The sequence below is a fragment of the Ursus americanus genome, chromosome 8 (assembly GCF_024610735.1).
Source record: "Ursus americanus isolate L20-20 chromosome 8, mUrsAme1.1.p, whole genome shotgun sequence".
Lineage (NCBI taxonomy): Eukaryota > Metazoa > Chordata > Mammalia > Carnivora > Ursidae > Ursus > Ursus americanus.
Genome location: NC_142134.1, coordinates 1,973,424 through 1,994,972, shown reverse-complemented (window position 1 = coordinate 1,994,972; position 21,549 = coordinate 1,973,424). Strand labels below are relative to the sequence as shown.

Sequence of the window (21,549 nt, the reverse complement as noted above, 5' to 3'; positions counted from 1 at the left end):
AAAACCCTCCACAGTGCGGGCGCCTGGGTGGCGCAGTCGTTAAGCGTCTGCCTTCGGCTCAGGGCGTGATCCCGGTGTTCTGGGATCGAGCCCCACATCAGGCTCCTCCGCTATGAGCCTGCTTCTTCCTCTTCCACTCCCCCTACTTGTGTTCCCTCTCTCACTGGCTGTCTCTCTGTCAAATAAATAAATAAAATCTTTAAAAAAAAAATCTCCACAGTGTAGGGATAGAGGGAACATACCTCAATATCATAAAAGTCAACTGTGAAAAGCCCACAGCAAATATCATGCTCAAAGGGGAAAAACTGAGAACTTTTCCTCTAAGGTCAGGAACACGTCAGGGATGTCCACTATCACCACTGTTGTTCAACATAGTACTAGAAGTTCTAGCCTCAGCAATCAGACAACAAAAAGAAATAAGAGGTATCCAAATTGGCAAAGAAGAAGTCATACTCTCAGTCTTTGCAGATGACATGATACTCTATGCAGAAAACACAAAAGACTCCACCCCCAAATAGCTAGAACTCTTATAGGAATTAGGGAAAGTGGCTGGATATGAGATCATTGCACAGAAATCAGAAAGAGAAATTAAGGAGTCGATCCCATTTACAATTGCACCCCAAACCATAAGATACCTAGGAATAAACCTAACCAAAGAAGCAAAGGATCTGTACTCTGAACACTACAGAACACTCACGAAAGAAATTGAGGAAGATACAAAGAAATGGAAAAACGTTCCATGCTCACGGATCGGAAGAACAACTATTGTTAAAATGTCTATGCTACCTAGCAATCTACATATTCAATGCAATCTCTATCAAAATACCATCAACTTTTTTTTCACAGAGCTGGAACAAATAATCCTAAAATTTTTGTGGAATCAGAAAAGACCCCAAACAGCCAAAGGAATGCTGAAAAAGAAAACCAAAACTGGTGGCATCACAATTCTGGACTTCAAGCTGTATTACAAAGCTGTAATCAAGACAGTATGGTACTGACACAAAAACAGACACATAGTCAGTCGAACAGAATCCAGAAATGGACCCTCAACTCTATGGTCAACTAATCTTCAACAAAGCAGGAAAGAATATACAATGGAAAAAAGACAGCCTCTTCAGCAAATAGTGTTGGGAAAATTGGACTGCCACATGCAGAAGATGAAACTGGACCATTTTCTTATACCATATACAAAAATAGACTCAAAATGGATGAAAGAGCTGAGACAAATCCATCAAAATCCTAGAGGAGAACACAGGCAGCTACCTCTGTGACCTCGGCCACAGCAACTTCTTGCTAGACATGTCTCCAAAGGCAAGGGAAACAAAGGCAAAAATGAACTATTGGGACTTCATCAAGATAAAAAGTTTTTGCACAGCAAAGAAACAGTCAACAAAACCAAAAGACAGCTGACAGAATGGGAGAAAATATTTGCAAATCACATATCAGATAAAGGGCTAGTATCCAAAATCTATAAAGAATTTATCAAACTCAACACCCAAAGAACAAATAATCCAATCAAGAAATGGGCAGAAGACATGAACAGACATTTCTCCACAGAAGACATACAAACAGCCAAGAGACACTTGAAAAAATGCACAATATCACTTGGCATCAGGGAAATACTAATCAAAACTACAATGAGATATCACACAGTGATCAGAATGGCTAAAATTAACAAATCAGGAAATGACAAATGTTGGTGAGGATGCAGAGAAAGGGGAGCCCTCTTACACTGTTGGTGGGAATGCAAGCTGGTACAGCCACTCTGGAGAACAGTATGGAGGTTCCTCAAAAAGTTGAAAATAGAACTACCCTACGACCCAGCAATTGCACTACTGGGTATTTACCCTAAGATAGAAATGTAGTGATAAGAAGGGACACCTACATCCCAATGTTTATAGCAGCAATGTCCACAATAGCCAAACTATGGAAAGAACTCAGATGTCCACTGACAGATAAATGGATAAAGAAGATGTAGTATATATACAAAATGGAATATTACACAGCCATCAAAAAGAATGAAATCTTGCCATCTACAATGACATCGATGGAAGTAGAGGGTATTATGCTAAGCAAACTAAGGCAATTAGAGAAAGAATATTATCATATGATCCCACTCATATGTGGAATTTAAGAAAGAAAACAGAAGATCGTAGGGGAAGGGAGGGAAAATTAAAACAAGAAGAAATTGGAGAAGGAGACAAACCATAAGAGACTCTTAACCATAGGGAACAAACTGAGAGTTGCTGGAGGGGAGGAGGTGGGGGGATGGGGTAACTGGGTGATGGACAGTAAGCAGGGCATGTGATGTAATGAGCACTGGATATTATACAACACTGATGAATCACTGAGCTCTACCTCTGAAATTAATAATATACTGTATGTTAATTAACTGAATTTAAATAAAAAAATTTAAAAAAAAAGAAAAACAGATCACCTTCATGTACTGTTGGTGAAAATATAAATTGGTGCAGTCTTTTAAAAGGGTAAACTGATACTATCAAAAGTATCAATGTGAAATATTCTTTAGTTGGGAATTGTATTTCTAGAAATTTATCATATAGATAAGCTCAAAGTATATTCTATTTTATTGATTTTTTCCCCATTTTCTCACTTCTGAAATTTGGATATCATATCATAATTTAATTGGCAGCATTGTATTTCGTTCTTGGTGGCATGTGAAATAATGATGCTTCTTAGACTTGATAATGTCTTAGAGTTTATAAAATATGGCATATATAGGATATTTTATTGAAATGGTTTTTGTCTTAGCAGAAAACCAGAAATAATCCAAATATTTGTTAGTAGGAAACTGGTTAAATACAGTACAGCATACAATGCAATACTCTGCAGCCCTTACAAAGAATAAGGAAGGCAGCGTGGAAATACGACCATGATATATCTTAAGACATCAAATTATAGATTGGCATATAAGGGGGAAGAGGATGCATGTGTATACACTTGGGCATATATTTACAAATACACAGAAATTAGCTTTTATGATTAAATTATTAATTTGATATTAAGAAAGTATCTGGAAAGAAAAAATTTATCTGATCAGAAAGAACTTAAATGAGAAGAACTTAGAATGAAATTCACCTTTTCGCCGGCCCATCTCAAGCCTGCAAGGAAGGACATGACCAATGTGCATAGACCTCCTGACCCAGGGAAACCAAAATACACGCTGCTGAACACAGCTAGCACGGACAGCCCCAAAACAAGGAATGCTCTCTTCCACACGAGTTTGTCCTTGAGGAGAGAAAAAAGGTTGATTAGATCAATTATTTCATGTAACTGAGTTTTTAATGACTGATTTTTCTATATTCAGAACTCTGTGGGACATAAAAATGTCTGTCTGTGCCCATAAATACACACCGTAACATTTACTTTCTTTTACTTAATAAAAGTAGAGTCAGCACATGTACAGATGCCGGTTCCTCTTTCAGGAACTCTAGTTACCTTCTTCTGCAGTTATCAAAGCAGAATTTCACAAACTGACTTTCATAGCAGCAGAAAAAAGTGCACGGGCTTTGGAGCCAGACAGACCAGAATTAGAATTCCAGGTCTTTTACACTGCCAGCGTGTGGAATGCTCCCATTCCTTAGCTTCTTGAGGCTTTGTTTTCTCCTCCCCGAAAGTTATGTTACAGGGTTTTTGTGAAGGTTAAAGATGTGATATCTCTATTACTTTTAGTCTCTTGACTCTTTAATGTGATGCTTTCTATAGATTTCTATAGACTATAGATTTGAGAGTAGTTTTTTTGTTGTTTTTAAAGTCTAAGAAATGTGCACCCCTCTCACTTTACTTTTCCCTCATCAGCCTTTTAAACTTCTTAATCACTTTTTTTAAATTTTAAAATTATTTTTGATTTTTTTGATTATAGCTGACACACAATGTTACATTAGTTTCAGGTGTACAACACAGTGATTCACTTCTCTATACGTTAGCCTATGCTTCTGACCAGTGTAGCTACCAGCTGTCACTGTACAATGTTATTACAGCATCACTGACTATATTCCCAGTGCTGTGCCTTTTATTCCCATGACTTATTCCATAACTGAGGGCATGTACCTCTTATTCCTCTTCACCCATTTTGTCCATGCCCCCTCCCCCTCTCCTCTGGCAATCATCATTTTGTTCTCTGTATTTATAGTTCTGATTTTGCTTTTTGTTTATTTATTCATTGGTTTTGTTTTTAGATTCCGCATGTGAGTGAAATCATATGCTATTTGTCTTTCTCAGTCTGACTTATTTCACTTAGCATAGTACCTTCTAGATCCATCCATGTTGTTGCAAATGGCAAGACCTTATCCTTTTTCATGGCCGCTCAGTATTCCATTGTATATATGCCACACCTTCCTTATCCATTCATCTATCAGTGCACACTTACATTGCTTCCATATCTTGGCTATTGTAAATAATGCTGTAGTAAGCATAGGGGTGCATAGTCTTTTCAAATTAATGTTTTCTTTGAGTAAATACCTAGTAGTGGAATTACTGGGTCATTAATTTTTTGAGGAACCTCTATACTCCATAAATACTGCACCAATTTACATTCCCACTATCAGTGCACAAGTGTTCCTTTTTCTCTACATCCTCGCCAACACTTGTTATTTCTCACCTTTTTTATTCTAGCCATTCTGACCGGTGTAAGGTAATGTTTCACTGTGGTTTTCATTTGCATTTCCCTGATGATAAGTAATAATGAGATCTTTTCATGTGTCTATTGTCCATGTGTATGTCTTCTTTGGAAAATATCTATTCAGGTACTCTGCCTGTTTTAAATTGGATTATTTGGTTTTTTTGGTGTTGAGTTGTATAAGTTTTTTATATATTTTGGATATTAAGCCCTATTGGATATATCATTTGCAAATATCTTCACTCATTCAGTAGGTTGTCTTTCAGTTTTGTTGATGGTTTTCTTCATTGTGCAAAAGCTTTTTATTTTGATACAGTTCCAATAGCTTATTTTTGCATTTGTTTCCCTTGCCTTAGGAAACATATGTAGAAAAATGTTGTCATGGTCTAAGCTTCTTGATCACTTTAGAAGTGCTTGCAGGTCTTTAGCTGTGCTTGATTTGGTGGCATGCAGGCTCTGGTGGTGGATTACCAGAGTTCATTCCCAGCTCTGCTGCTTTCCAGCTATGTGAACTTGTTCAACTTCTCCCTAAATTTCAATTTCCTCATCAGTAAAAAGATCATATTAATGGTACTCGCTTCATGAGTCTTATGCGGTTTACAGTAGATTGCATGGATTTATATGATTACACTAGATCAGTGCTTTCCAAAAGAACATTCAGTGATGATGGACATTTCTCTATATGCACCACTGAAATGTTCTCTATCTGCTACAGCCACAGGTAGCTAGCTAGTGGCTGCCATATTGAACGGAGTGGCACTTTACTGTACTTACCACATCATTTTATATACAGTAAGCAACAAAATGTAAGTCATTGTTTTTCTTTTTATTTTGTTGTATAATTAGAAAATGCCATAGTTTTATACATTCATAAAATCTTTTACAATTTTAGCTGGAGTTCTTCCAAGCACAGTAAAAATTCAAATCAACATACCTTCTAATAATGGAAATATTAATTTTCTTCAAGTTCTACTTTAGTTAAGTTTCTAATTCCATTGAAAATGCCCTGAAATCTCAAAATAATGCCAGTTCTTATAGAAAAAAAAAAAAGATTTTCATATGTTTATCTATCCCAAGAGACTTAGGAGAGTAAAAAAAACAAAATAAAAAAAACTCTGTGAATATTAAGAAATCATTGTGTATAATAAAGAACTCTGATCTCCTTGGTAAGAAATATTGGATGATATTATAATGAGATGTTAAGGTATGTATTTGATAGTATTAGAATCTAGGGTATGCTGATACTAAAAAAAAGGGACTCAAAAGCCATTTTATATCTTGATAACCTGAACATTATAAATAATAGTAAAATAAAAAATAAAACAATAGAAAAGGCTTACATATTTGGAATTGATGTTATTTATTTTTAGTGAAATTTAAAGTTTACAAAATATAAACTAGAGAAAAAAATTCTACAGTTGTATTTAAATCTTAAACAGTTGACCCTTAACAACACAGGTTTGAGCTGCATGGGTTCACTTACATGCAAATTTTTTTGATAAATACAGTACTGTAAATGTATTTTCCTTATGATTTTCTTAATAACATTTTCTTTTCTCTAGCTTACTTTATTGTAAGAAAACAGTGTATAACACATACAACATGCAAAATATGTGTTAATCAACTATTTACGTTATCAGAAAGGCTTTCAGTCAACCGTGGGCTATTAGTAGTTGAGTTTTTGGAGAGTCAAAAGTTATACACGGATTTTTGACCATGTAGGGCGTCTGTGCCCCTAATCCCTACATTGTTCAAGGGCCAACTGTATACCTAGGCCTCTTCATAAATCTCATGGATAGCACTGATATGGCAATAAGCAGTTTTAGAGTGAAGAGCCATTTCTAAATTATGTTCTTCACATTGGCTTTCAGGGGACTGTTCCAGAATGTTTTTCTAATTACATTTTAAAGAATGACTTTCCCATAGATTATTTCTTTTACCTGGTCACTGCTTGGAAAGTACTGAATAAAAAATCCAAGAAGAGATCCAACTGCCACACCAATTACCACTTCTAAGACTCCTCTGAGAACATTAAGAACCGTGGAGCCTTAAAAACATATAAAAAGAAAAACTTCAGACAGAACTCTAAATCCATAAATACTTAGACTTCACTTTAGTAATCAATATAAAACATCTAATTACATAGAAGGAAAAGTATACAGATATTTCCTGCTCTCCACATTCTTAAATATATGTGACTTAAAATGTCTTATAAAATGGGCCTATAAGAAAGCTATGCATACTATTGTAGATAAATTTCAAGACAGGCATAAACTACGATTTGTGTACTTTTTTGTTCATTTACTTCAATAAAAGTTTACTTAAAGGGCCTAAGAAATTATGAAAGATAAAATTCATGAATCAGTTAATTTGTTCTACTATACAAGAGGCAAAGGCTGGGTGAGAAGACAGATCTAGTTTTCAAATTGCCATTTAAGAGCCTGATTTTTTTACGAATAATGTATATTGATTTTAGTAGCTCTGATATGTATAGAATACAGTAACTTAAAAATCTGGCAATTAAAATCAAGAATCTTTTTTTTTTAAAGATTGATTGATTGATTAGCAATTTCTACACTCAACGTAGGGCTCGAACTCACAACCCCAAGATCAGCAGTCACATGCTCTTCCAGCTAAGCCAGCCAGGAGCCCCAAAATCTTTTCTTACTACAATGAGTGTAGGGGACTTATTCTTTCTCAAAAGTTATTTCTTTTTTTTCTTTTTAAAGATTTTATTTATTTGAGATAGAAAGAGAGAGCATAAGCACGAGCAGGGGGTAGGGGGAGAGGGAGAAGCAGGCTCTCTGTTGAGCAGGGAGCCCAATGACGCAGGGGCTCCATCCCAGGACCCTGAGATCATGACCTGAGCCAAAGGCAGATGCTTAACCGACTGAGCCACTCAGGCGTCCCTCAAAAGTTACTTCTAAAAGTAAATCTGAAAACAAATTATGTTTGAAATTGCCCCCAGAAGAGTCTTTGTTTCATAGCTTCTTTAAATATCATAATATAACTCATTGATAATAATATAATAATAGTAAGGGACTTTAACCCCCCACTTACATCAATGGACAATGTGCTACCCAGGCGCCCCTATAAATAAAATATTTTAAAAAATCCTACTAAGGAGTGAATGGGTCAACCAGGAAATTAAAGAAAAAAATAAAAAAAAAATACATGGGAACAAATGGTAATGAAAACACAACACTCCTGGGGCACCTGAGTGGCTCAGTCGTTAAGCGTCTGCCTTTGGCTCAGGGCGTGATCCTGGAGTCCTGGGATCTAGTCCCACATCAGGCTCCTCCGCTGGGAGCCTGCTTCTTCCTCTCCCACTCCCCCTGCCTGTGTTCCCTCTCTTGCTGGTTGTCTCTCTGTCAAATAAATAAAATCTTTAACAAAAAAACAAAACAACAAAAACAACAACAACAAAAACACAACACTCCAAAACCTTGAGGATGCAGCAAAAACATTCATTAAGAGGGGAGTATATTGTAGTACAGGTCTACCTAGAGAAGCAAGAAAAATCTGAAATACACAACCTAATCTTTCACCTAAAGGAGCTAGAAAAAGAACGACAAATGAAGCCTAAAGCCAGAAGAAGGGAAATAATATAGATTAAAGCAGAAATAAATGATATAGAAACAAACAAACAAACAAAAAACCTGGCTCAATGAAAGCAGGAGCTGGTTTTTTGAAAAAATTAATAAAACTGATAAACTCCTAGCCAGACTTATCAACAAAAAAAGAGAAAGGACCCAAATAAATAAAATCACAAATGAGAGAGGGGAGATCACAACCAGCATCACAGAAATACAAATAATTATAAGAGAATATCATGAAAAATTATATACCAAAAATTGGGCAATCTGGAAGAAATGGATAAATTCCTAGAGACATATAAACTACCAAAACTGAAAAAGGAAGAAATAGAAAACTTGAACAGATCAATAACCAGAAAAGAAATTGAATCAGGAATAAAAAATCTCCCAACGAACAAGAGTCCAGGGCCAGATGGCTTCCCAGGGGAATTATAACAGACATTTAAAGAAGACTTAATATGTATTCTTCTCAGACTGGTCCAAAAAGTAGAAATGGAAGGAAAACTTCCAAACTCCTTCTACGAGACCAGCATTACATTGACCCCAAAACCAGACACAGACCACACTAAAAAAGAGAATTACAGGCCAATATCCCTGATGCAAAATTTCTTAACAAGGTACTAGCAAATTGAATGTAATAGTACATTAAAGGAATCATTCACCACAATTCAGTGGGACTTATTCCTGAGTTGCAAGGGTGGTTCAATATTTGCAAATCAATCAACATGATACACTGCATTAAGAAAAAAAAAGGGTAAGAACCATATGATCCTCTCAATAGATGCAGAAAAAGCATTTGACAAAACACAGCATCTATTCTCGACAAAATGTTCAACAAAATAGGGATAGAAGTAACATACCTCAACATCATAAAGGCCCTGCACAAAAGATCCACAACTAATATCCTCAATGGGAAAAACTGAGAGCTTTTCCTTTACAGGAACAAGACAGGCATGTCCACTCCCACCACTCATATTTAACATAGTTCTTGCCTCAGCAATCAGAAACCAAAAAGAAGTAAAAGGCATCCACATCAGCAAGGAAGAAGTCAAACTTTCACTATTTGCAGACGACATGATACTCTACGTAGAAAACCCGAAAGACAACCAAAAAATTGTTAGAAGTGATACACACATGCAGTAAAGTTGCAGGATACAAAATCAGTGCACAGAAATCTGTTGCATTTCTACACTCCAAAAATTAAGCAGCAGAAAGAGAAATCAAGGAATCAATCCCATTTACAATTGCACCAAAAACCATAAGATGCTTAGGAATAAGCCTAAGCAAAGAGGTAAAAGATCTGTACTCCGAAAATTATAGAACACTTACGAAAGAAATTGAAGAAGACACAAAGAAATGGAAAAACATTCCAAACTCATGGGTTGGAAGAACAAATATTGTTAAAATATCTATAATACCCAAAGCAATCTACACATTTAATGCAATCCCTATGAAAATACCACCAGCATTTTTCACAGAGCTAGAACAAACAATCCTAAAATTTGTGTGGAACCACTAAAGACCCTGAATAGCCAAAGCAATCCCAAAAAAGCAAAGCAAAGCTAGAGGCATTACAATTCTGGACTTCAGGCTCTATTACAAAGCTATAGTCATCAAAACAGTATGGTACTGGCACAAAAACAGACACAGATCAATGGAACAGAACAGAAAATCCAGAAATTGACCCACAACTATATGGTCAACTAATCTTCGACAAAGCAGGAAAGAATATCTAATGGAAAAAAGACAGTCTCTTCAATAAATGGTGTTGGGAAAACTTGACCACTTTCTTAGACCATACACAAACATAAATTTAAAATGGATGAAGGACCTAAATGTGAGACAAGAAACCATCAGAATCCTAGAAGGCAGCAACCTCTTTAACACTGGCCATAGCAACTTCTTACTAGATATGTCTTCTGAGGCAAGGGAAACAAAAGCAAAAATGAACTATTGGGACTTCATCAAGATAAAAAGCTTCTGCACAGTGAAGCAAATAATCAACAAAACTACAAGGCAATCTTCAGAATGGGAGATAATATTAGCAAATGACATATCTAATAAAGAGTTAGTATCCAAAATTTATAAAGAACTTATAAAACTTAACAACCCCCCAGTTAAGAAATGCACAGGGGCGCCTGGGTGGTGCAGTCGTTAAGCGTCTGCCTTCGGCTCAGGGCGTGATCCCGGCGTTCCGGGATCAAGCCCCACATCAGGCTCCTCCACTAGGAGCCTGCTTCTTCCTCTCCCACTCCCCCTGCTTGTGTTCCCTCTCTCGCTGGCTGTTTCTAAGAAAGAAAGAAATAAATCTTAAAAAAAAAAAAAAAGAAAGAAATGCACAGAAGACGTGAATAGACACTTTTCCAAAGAAGACATTCAGATGGCCAACAGACACAGAGAAGATGCTCAATGTCACTCATCATCAGGAAAATACAAATCAAAACTACAAGGAGATATCACCTCACACCTGTCAGAACGGCTCAAATTAACAATACAGCAGGTGTTGGCAAGGATGTGGGGAAAGGGGAATCCTCTTACACTGTTGGTGGGAATGCAAACTGGTGCAGTCACTCTGGAGAACAGTATGGAGGCTCCTCAAAGAGCTAAAAATAAAACTACCATATGACCTAGCAATTGCACTACTGAGTGTTTACCCCAAGGATACAAAAATACTGATTTGAAGGGATACATGCACCCCAATGTTTATAGCAGCATTATCAATAATAGCCAAATCACATACACAGTGGAATATTACCCAGCCATCAAAATGAATGGAATCTTGCCGTCTGCAATGACCTGGATGGAGCTGGAGAGTATCATGCTGAGCTAGATAGTCAGAGACAAATACCACATGATTTCACTCACGTGGAATAAGAAATGAAACACAGGAACATAGGGGTAAAAATGAGAGAGACAAACAAACAGGCTCTAAACTATAGAGAACAAACTGAGGGTTTCTGGAGGGGAGGTGGGCTAGGGATGGGCTAAATGGGTGGTGGGTATTATGGAGGGCACTTGTCATGAACACTGGGTGTTGTATACTAAGTGATGAATCACTAAATTCTACTCCTGAAACTAATATTACACTGCACATTAACATAAAAACTTGACATAAAAAAATCAAGCAAACAAAAAAAGGAAAAAAAAAAACAACAAATATATAGGTAAGCAGAACCTCTATTTTCTTCCATAGCAAACAGAATTTAGAATACTTTAATTAAAAAAACCTGTTAGCACATTGTACGGAAAATTATAATAAATTGTTCAAACACATAAAACCCTTTCTCCCACACTGTTCTAAGAAAAAATGGACTAACTAGTTATGTGGTTTCTTGTTATTGTAGTTTAGGGCAACAGAACATGCCACCCCAAGGTATGCCACTTTGGCATACAGATTATTTTGAGCAGAAGGTAACTGAAAAGAAACAGAATTAAGAAGAGGTGTCTATCTTCCCCTATTTACCTAAAAGGAAGACAAAAATTTTTGAAGTATCTTTCTCCCCTCTACCAGGAAGGGCAGAAGTTAACCACTGAGACAATTTCAGACTCTTTTTTTTAATAATAATATTTTTTTATTATATTATGTTAGACACCATACAGTACATCCCTGGTTTTTGATGTAAAGTTTGGTGATTCATTAGTTGCGTATAACACCCAGTGCACCATGCAATTACTATCCATCACCAGCCTATCCCATTCCCCCATCCCCCTCCCCTCTGAAGCCCTCAGTTTGTTTCTCAGAGTCCATAGTCTCTCATGCTTCATTCCCCCTTCTGATTACCCCCCCTTTCTTTATCCCTTTCTTCTCCTACCGATCTTCCTAGTTCTTATGTTCCATAGATGAGAGAAACCATATGATAATTGTCTTTCTCTGCTTGACTTATTTCACTTAGCATTATCTCCTCCAGTGCCATCCATGTTGCAGCAAATGTTGAGAAATAATTCTTTTTGATAGCTGAGTAATATTCCATTGTATATATGGACCACATCTTCTTAATCAAGTCATCTGTTGAAGGGTATCTCAGCTCCTTCCACGATTTAGCTATTGTGAACAATGCTGCTATGAACATTGGGGTGCATATGGCCCTTCTCTCACACCATACACAGAGATAAACTCTAAATGGATGAAAGACCTCGATGTGAGACAGGAATCCATCAAAATCCTAGAGGAGAACATAGGCAGCAACCTCTACGACATCGGCCAAAGCAACCTTTTTCATGACACATCTCCAAAGGCAAGAGAAACAAAAGATAAAATGAACTTGTGGGACTTCATCAAGATAAAAAGCTTCTGCACAGCCAAGGAAACATTCAAAACAACTAAGAGGCAGCCCAAGGAATGGGAGAATATATTTGCAAATGACACTACAGATAAAAGACTGGTATCCAAGATCTACAAAGAACTTCTCAAACTCAGTACACGAGAAACAAATAAATAAATTAAAAAATGGGCAGAAGATATGAACAGACAATTTCAGACTCTTATCAGCCCAAAGACAGCACCAGAGGAATCCGTGTAACAAACTTTGCTAAAAGCAGTCCTAGCTACCATTAGTTTCTCTATTTGCCTTTCCACAATTTGCTGCTTTCAAAAGCTCAAAGTTCTTTTCCTTTGTCTTGAACTTCTTTACAAAATTATTGTTCTTTACCAGGATGCTATGTATATAAGCCCAAATTCTAACCACCCCTTTGAGTCAGTCATCACTGACTTCTCCCCTCTGCAAGCTTGGTGCACAGGCTAACACACTGCTTTTCTCTTGTTAATTTGTCTTTTGTCAGTCTGATTAACAGGGGCCCAGCCAATGGACCTACGGTGGGTAGAGGGGCAACAGTTTTTCCTTCCTGATAGTTTCAGTCATCTCTCTTATTTAAAAAAAATAACTACCTCTGTAGTAATTTTATTTAGCTAGGGCAGCTCTATGTTAGGTAATGGTGCAACTGTCAGAAGCAGCTAGTTGTGATAGTAGCATATGTCTCAAGCAATTACAGTAAATAATTTACTATAAATGTGTAGAAAGCAGCTAATTAGTTTTAGTCTCTGGTATGTAAAGTGGCTTAAGAGAGAAAAAAGACTTCTTGGACCCACCTCTAAAATTTCTGATTCAGTAAGAATGGCAGGGGTTGGGATCCACATTTTAAAGCGGTTCCAGATAGTTCCCACTCAAAACGTCTAAGGACCACACTTAATGGAGCAGGGCAGAGGGAACATAGCATTGTTGGCTAGAAAAATTCTTTTTTTTTTTTTTAAAGATTTTATTTATTTATTCGACAGAGATAGAGACAGCCAGCAAGAGAGGGAACACAAGCAAGGGGAGTGGGAGAGGAAGAAGCAGGCTCATAGCGGAGGAGCCTGATGTGGGGCTCGATCCCAGAACGCCGGGATCACGCCTTGAGCCGAAGGCAGACGCTTAACCGCTGTGCCACCCAGGCGCCCCTGACTAGAAAAATTCTTAAACTATTCATAGCCCATACTCTCCAGATTATGAAAATCCCAGTAAGCCCTCCCTCCACATCCCCCATTTCTCTCCTTCTCCCTTGTGGTTCCAACGCAAACTCTTGCTCTACTGCCTGGTTTCCATTCCCAAAGGCTCTAACTCGAGTTAATTGGTCTGAGGTAGTGCCCACAGGTGAGTATTTTTTAAAAAGCTCCCCAGGTAATTCTACTGTGCAGCTGAGGTTGAGAACCACTGTTTTAAAGATGCAAACAAACAGAAAGTTGAACTCAAACACAGAGTAGGAAAGTGGCTGCCAGGGGCTAGGAGGTAGAGGAAACAGGGAGAGGCTGGTAAAGGGTACAAACTTTCAAGATAAGATGAATGAAGTCTGAGGATCTAATGTTTAACATGGTAACTGCAGTTGACAACACTATATTGGATAATTGAAATTTACTAAGAAAGTAGAACTTAAATGTTCTCAACAACAACAACAAAAGATAAATATGTGAGGTGATGGAAGTGTTACTTAATTCGACAGGAGGATCATTTTGCAATAAAAAAATAAAATAAATAAAGAAGCATACCAGGAAATCAGTGAGAACATAAGTTTGGATAGGTACAGTAGAATGAAAATAAAGACAAGAGTGTAGATTTGACCTAATAGGTAACAGGGAATCCTCATTGGTTCTTGTACCAAAAAGTAACACTATGAGAACCATGTTTTGCTAAGATTAATTTAGTGACTGCATGTAAGGCAACTTCAGGGCAATGGAGAAAAGGTGAGGTTCTAGGTAATCAGCATAAATTGTAAAATGGGAAGACAGCTACAGGGTTACAGAGACTGAGAGCACATGACTTTCCAAGAGGATGTGTTCCCACAATAATTGGAAGCTAAATTTAGGCTACAATTACATTTTGTCAATAATATGGAATTGCAAATCTTATCTCTCAATCTTGGACATGGATTAAAAAGAAACTTGTGCTGTACCAAAGGAGAGTAAAAGTGTTGATAGGGGCGCCTGGGTGGCGCAGCGGTTAAGCGTCTGCCTTCAGCTCAGGGCGTGATCCCGGCGTTGTGGGATCGAGCCCCACATCAGGCTCCTCCGCTAGGAGCCTGCTTCTTCCTCTCCCACTCCCCCTGCTTGTGTTCCCTCTCTCGCTGGCTCTCTCTATCTCTGTCGAATAAATACATAATAATCTTAAAAAAAAAAAGTGTTGATAATAGTGAGACAAAAGTGCCTTACGCCCTTCTTTTATTACTACTTAACACAAAATAACATCCATATCAGACACTTAGTAAGTACTAATAAGATAGCCATTAAAATCATTGTGGTTATTGTCTATAAAATGTTAAAGAGAAGAAAGCAGAAACCATTCCTGTTTTAGAAGAATGCTGTTCCTTCCGCTTGGACGGCTCTCTAGTCTTTTGTGCTCTTTGAAAAACCTACTCATCTATGTGTAAAGTCTGCAAGACTTAACTTTCCCAGAAGGCTCCATGCAAAAGCTATTCGAATCCTTCCTTAAACTTTGCTCCTCTGGGATCCCCCACTAACGTACTTACCAGACCACTGGAACGGTCCATATCCAGGGGGTGAAGGGAGGAAAATAGGAAGCTACCGGTCCCTCCTTAGGTATAGAACTAACTCTTGGAGCTGCTTTCTCTATTTCAGTCTGCCTTATTCAATTATCAAGCAAGTATGCCTCGCTTGTAACATCACAATCTATGTCTTTAGGGCACAAGAGAAGAGCTCATTGTGAACTGACCAGTTTACCTGTGGAAAAGGCCATGCCCAAGCATGTGTTGAAGCCAGTGATCGCCAGAATGTCATCGAAGCTGCCAGCAGCCATGAGTAAGGTCGGGATGCCTTTTTCAACCCCATAGCCTCCTTCCTGCAAAAGGAGCATTGAGGGCACCACGACGGCTGGAGATACAGCACCTAAAACAAAACTAAGTAGGCAGCACTTTCAACAGTTGATAGCAGCTTACTCATTATTATTATTGTTGTGGTAAGTCTAGTAAACTCTACTCTTTTAGAGCTTACGCTTTAGACATCCACTTCTTTCAAATGGCAGTGAAGCACTAAACCAGAAACACACACACACAAGTTCTACAAGCACTTTTCCAAGTGTGGCAACAGACAACCTGTACTGGAACTACTTAGGTTGCCCGAAAATATGTAAGTATGGGTGCTACAGAAGGCCTCATGGCGTTAAGTTCCAGGAATCTGCCTTAAAAACCAACAAACAAAATCAACACATTCATGGTATGAGGGTTGAAAAACACGGCGTGGACTTTTTCAATTGGAACTGACTGATGTTAGCCCTTCTGTCGGGACTTGGTATGTAAAACAGACAACAGATTAGGAGAAGGCCATAACGGCAGTGACCAGTGACAGCGATTGTAACCGCAGAAAATGTTACCCGGTGCTTACTGGGTGCCAAACACTATTTTAAGTCCTTTACATATATTAACTCACATAATCCTCACAACAGTCCTAGAAGGTGGCTACAATCACTACCTTCATTCTGCAAATCAGGAGTTTGAGATGCAGAGAGATTCATAAACTTGCCAAAGGTCACATACTGGACGGTCATGGGCCTGGGATTGGAATTCAGGCAGTACAGCTCCACAGTCTCAACCACGAGAAGTAAGAATTTCTTGCTTCTTGCCTACTTATTAGGACTAAGGTCTTACTAAGTACTTTCACATTTATTTACTTCTCATGGCTCTTAACTATTCGAAGAACTGGCAGCGGGGGGAAGAGATAGCAGAACCACCTGATCATAATTATCTGGTGTCAGAAGGAGAAAAACAGCATTAGGGGTTGATTACTGTTGATGCATTTATTACCCTTTGTACAGACTTTGAGGTGAGCTATGGCATTTCTCTCACAAGCATGGAATCAGGTGTAGGTAAAAGACCATTACTTTTTCAGTAGTTTAAATCATAATCGCTGTAGAAGTTAGACATATACTATATATAGTATATTTTTTAAGCTATAATATTTAGATGATGCTGGAATATCTATGTTGTAATTCTGATATCCTTAAGAAGATCTGTTATGCCTTCTCTTGCATGGAATCAGAGAATGACTTCAACATCCCTGCATTATTTTCATATGACAAAGAAAAATCATTACCCCAGTATAAATCCCCATTGCCATGGTAAACCCATTAGGAAGTGGGCAAGAAGAGCAGACGTGCACGCCTCCACCAGACAAGGACCCATGGATAATCTTACACAAACACCCTTCAACTTCTTCAGGGCCTGAAATATACAAATAGAGATACTAAAATAATCCTATAAAGACAGGAAGAGATTATGACATTAAATACTTTTTCTTCAATATTCAGACCATGTCTGGATTATCATGAATTTTCTAGGTAATGAGTTTTATTTAACAAACATTTCAGTGCTCTAAGTGTTTTGGAGATAGCTTATTTAGTCCCCATAGCAACCTTATAATATAGGTGATATTATTATCCCCATTATTTTTAGATGTCCTCATCTAAAAAGGCACAAGCTAAAGTTGTTTGCCCAAGATCATGAAATTGGTAAGTTATGCAGCTAGGTTTGAACTCAGGCAGGGTGTTCTAGAGTCTGTACTCAATAATCCCCAAACTGAGATTGAACACTCTCAGCATTAGCTTTTTAAAAATAATTTGTGGCCCCATAAAGAGGCCAGGGTGAAAATCTTCATCCCCAAGAACATTCATTCCCTCATTCAAAAACGTACATTAGTAATTGCAAGCATACTTGTTAAAGCATACTAGTTAAAGCAAGCATACTTGAGACTCATCCTAGCATCAGTTTCTTGAGCTGGTGTAGTTAGCCTTAAACACTTGCATAAGACTTTGCACACCAAAAATGAAATATTTTCTCTTATGACCATTATTTACAAGGATGACCTATATCTCTGTCAGAGAAAAGCAGAGCCTTTATTCTTAGTGCTGTCCCCTAATTCCACCTCACTCTAAGAAAGAATGCGGGGCATCTTCTGGGAATAGTCAGTCCTGTATGAAATAAACTTCATTCTCTTCTTGAGACCATCACACAAAGTGTCGAAAGCTCAGTGATTCCCAATAGTTGCAGTATTGGAGGAATACAATTGCTGGTCCACAGTGAGAAATTTACACTTCATACCTTTGAGTCAAGTCCGAGGCCCGCGCGGACCAATATGACAGACAGCGCTATGCTTCTCAAAGCAGAAGACCATTTGTGCTTGATCTGTATGTTATCACTGATGACAGGGATATTTCTGAGAAGAAAGCCAGCAAGCAGCATGCCTAGAATGGAGAAGTCAACAACGCTTTAGTTACTATACATATACAGAAAATATTGTTGGCACTTTATTTATTTTTTAGTTCATGTCTCTTTAATATTCTTTTTTTAGAGTTTTTATTTAAATTTCAGTTAGTTAACCTACAGGTGTACGGTATAGTGATTCAACACTTCCATACATCACCTGGTGTCCATTACAAGTGCCCTCCTAATCCCCATCACCCATTTCACCCATCCACCACCCACCTCCCGTCCAGTACCCATCAGTTTGTTCTCTACAGTTAAGAGTTTGTTTTCCTCCATAAGAGACTCTTAATCATAGGAAACAAACCGAAGGTTGCTGAAGGGGAGAGGGGTGCAGGGGTGGGGTAACTGGGTGATGGACACTGCGGAAGGTATGTGATGTAATGAGCACTGGGTGTTATATAAGACTGATGAATCACAGACCTGTACCTCTGAAACCAATAATACATTATAAGTTAATTAATTGAATTTAAATAAAAAAGTCTGTTTTCTGATTTGCCTTCCCCCCATGTTCATCTGTTATGTTTCTTAAATTCCACATAGGAGTGAAATCATATGGTATTTGTCTTTCTCTGACTTACTTCACTTTGCATAATACTCTGTAGCTCTATCCATGTCTTTGTAAATGGCAAGATTTCATTCTTTTTATGGCTGAATAATATTTCATTATTCACACACACACACACACACACACACACATCACATCTTCCTCATCCATTCTTCAGTTTATGGACATTTGGGCTGTTTCCATAATTTGCCTATTGTTGATAGTACTGCTATAATAAACATTGGGATGTATGTATCTCTTCGAATTAGTATTTTTGTATTCTTTGGGTAAATACCTAGTAGTGTAATTTCTGAGTTGTAGGGTAGTTCTATTTTTAGCTTTTTGAGGAACCTCCATACTGTTTTCCAGAGTGGCTGTACCAGTTTGCATTCCCACCAACAGTGTAAGAGAGTTTCCTTTTCTCTACATCCTCGGCAACACTTGTTTCTTGTGTTGTTTATTTTAGCCATTCTGACAGGTATTTTTTGGCACGCTAGGTGTGAAAGAGACTACTCTATAATCCCAGGAACCACATCCTTTATGCTTAGTCCCTAGATGAAATAAGGTTAAACTTTTGATAAAAAAATTAAAGTAATATATTAGAGGAGCTTAAAAAAAGGCTTTAATATGCAGATAAAAATGATTAGAATCAGGGGCACTGGGGTGGCTCAGTCAGTTGAACATCTGGCTCTTGGTTTCAGCTCAGGTCATGATCCCAAGGGTTGTGGGATAGAGCCCCGTGTCAGGCTCCACGTTCAGTGGGAGTCAGCTTGAAGATTCTCTCCCTCTGCCCCTACACCCCCACTCTTTCTCTATGATGAATAAATAAATCTTTAAAAAATGATTAGAATCATTAATAATTCCTAAATAACAGGATGCAGTATTTGGATAGAAATGTGGCCAAATGCTAACCATAAAATGTTTTAATACAATGCCCAACTCAGTCACTCTTTTGTGTGCAAATAGCAAACAGCTCCTGAAATTATTTGTTATGTCAGATTACCTGAATTATCAAAAAATACCTGTATGGGTTCTATTTTATCTTCAAGCCAGATAACTTTATACAAAATACATAACTTGCTTTAGAAAGGCTTATAGGTGAGTTATGATGAAATAGACTTTGCTCTGTCACATCAGCTGCTGACTCTCCTTTTATTCAGCCATTCAACATTAACCAAATGCTTTCAGTATTTTATTTTTATTTTCTAAATTTTTAAAAAGATTTTGTTTATTTATTTGAGAGAGAGAGAGCGAGAGAGCATGAGCAAGATGGACGGGCAGAGGGAGAGGGAGAAGCAGGATCCCTGCTTTGTGGGGCTGAATACCAGGACCCGGGATCATGACCTGAGCTGAAGGCAGACGCTTAACCGACCGAGGCACCCAGGTGCCCTGCCTTCGGTATTTTAGACACTATAGTAGGTATTAGAAATATAACAGTGAATAAAAACTTGGTACTTCACATCGACAAGCTTTCGGCCTCTAGGGGAGCAAGTTAAACTGACAACCTTAATGTTATGGAAGCATAAGGAAGTATTGTATGAGCTCAGACTGGAGGAGTGAGTCAGGGACTCAAAGAAGGGAAGAAGGGGCTGGGGAGTTGAGAAGTTTCTGGATGGGTTAATAGCTTCTTCCAAGGTGTGAAGATGAAGTGTGACACAATCTGGGACGTGTAGGTAGTTGACAAGGACTGAGGGAGTTGAGGAGTTTGTGAGAGAATCGTGCCCTCGCTGATACCACATGCCCCCACAACAGGAAATACTTCTCCGTCAGACACTGTGAGGCTTCCAGCCTCTGTCCTTCCCCAGCAGTATCCTCTTTTCAGCATGTCCTTACAAGCGCTACAAATGAAATGATTAAACAACTTTGCTAATGTTGCAATGTTCTGTATGTAAGCTATGGGAATAGTGGCTAATTACAAGCATAGCTTTTGTGACTTGCTCCAGATACCATTAGGCCAGGAAGCATCACTGCCAGGCATCTCTCATCACTGCCATTTAATCTAGAAGGTCTTTTAAATTCTGAATTCTGCAGTTAGGGCCTTTCCAGAATTTTCTGAAAGTATGAACTAGCCTACAACAGTTCTTTTTAAAAGAATAATAAGGATAGCCCACGCTCATGGTAAATTAAAACACTGCGGACAAGTATAAAGTGACAAGTACATACCTACCCCAACTGCAAACTTCAACCTTCATGCACCAAAGGTTTTCACTCTTAAGGGTTTTCTGTGCCTTTCCAGAAAGTTAATATACCGATTAAAGCATGCTTCTGTACGTGTGTGTGCCTCATTTTTTAATAGTTGCAATAGAATCAGGGTACCTGGGTGGCTTAGTCAGTTGAGCATCTGACTCTTAGTTTTGGCTCGGGTTGTGATTCCAGGGTCGTGGGATCGTGCCCTGAGCCAGGCGTCATGCTCAGGAGGGAGTGTGTTGAGATTCTCTCCCTCTCCCTCTGCCCCTGGCACCACCACCCCCCTTTCTTTCACATAAATGAGTTTCTTAAAAAATAATTGCAATAGTATCTCACTGTTTGGAAGTACTGTAATTTTGGACCAATTAATGGACTTTAAGGAACTTCTCAGATTTTTCATTACAAATAGTGCTGAAATGAGCACAGTTCAAAAGAAATAATAATCTAACAAGAACTCAAAAATATGTTAAGAGTTTCTTTTGGAGTTTTGTTGGGGGTCATGAGGAAGCATGTTTTTATTCTCCAAATGAATGTGAAAACAACTTCCCTGGGACACTGTTTCCTCTGCCGACGGTCTCGTTGACACGGCCACCTGATATTGTTTGGCAGATGACCCCTCACTCCTTTGTCAATGATATGAGTGACTCACAGTATATTGAGCCCTGTTTTGTAGCATTTGCTGATTTCTGTCTTATAGTTATTTCTACCATGGTTGATGTTAAACTACCAGTGTGATGTCAACGAATGTGCAATTGGGAAGAGCTAGCCAGTGGCACACCATTATATATTAATTCCATAATTTCAAGAGCATTGATAAGGGGAAAATGCAGTAAAATAAT

General features: G+C 38.1%; 1 protein-coding gene across 5 annotated transcripts in view; it reads right to left on the bottom strand.

The window, feature by feature from the left end:
- SLC9B2 (solute carrier family 9 member B2) overlaps nt 1-21,549 on the bottom strand; it is a 56,420-nt gene that overhangs the window by 15,024 nt on the left and 19,847 nt on the right. For all 5 annotated transcript variants that reach the window (XM_045792771.2, XM_045792762.2, XM_045792744.2 and 2 more), the window contains 5 exons: nt 17,815-17,957; nt 16,811-16,938; nt 15,443-15,618; nt 6,580-6,686; nt 3,100-3,249 (listed from right to left, as the gene is read on the bottom strand). In XM_045792771.2, the coding sequence (XP_045648727.1) occupies nt 3,100-3,249; nt 6,580-6,686; nt 15,443-15,618; nt 16,811-16,938; nt 17,815-17,957 (704 nt within the window). The remainder of the gene's footprint in view (nt 1-3,099; nt 3,250-6,579; nt 6,687-15,442; nt 15,619-16,810; nt 16,939-17,814; nt 17,958-21,549) is intronic.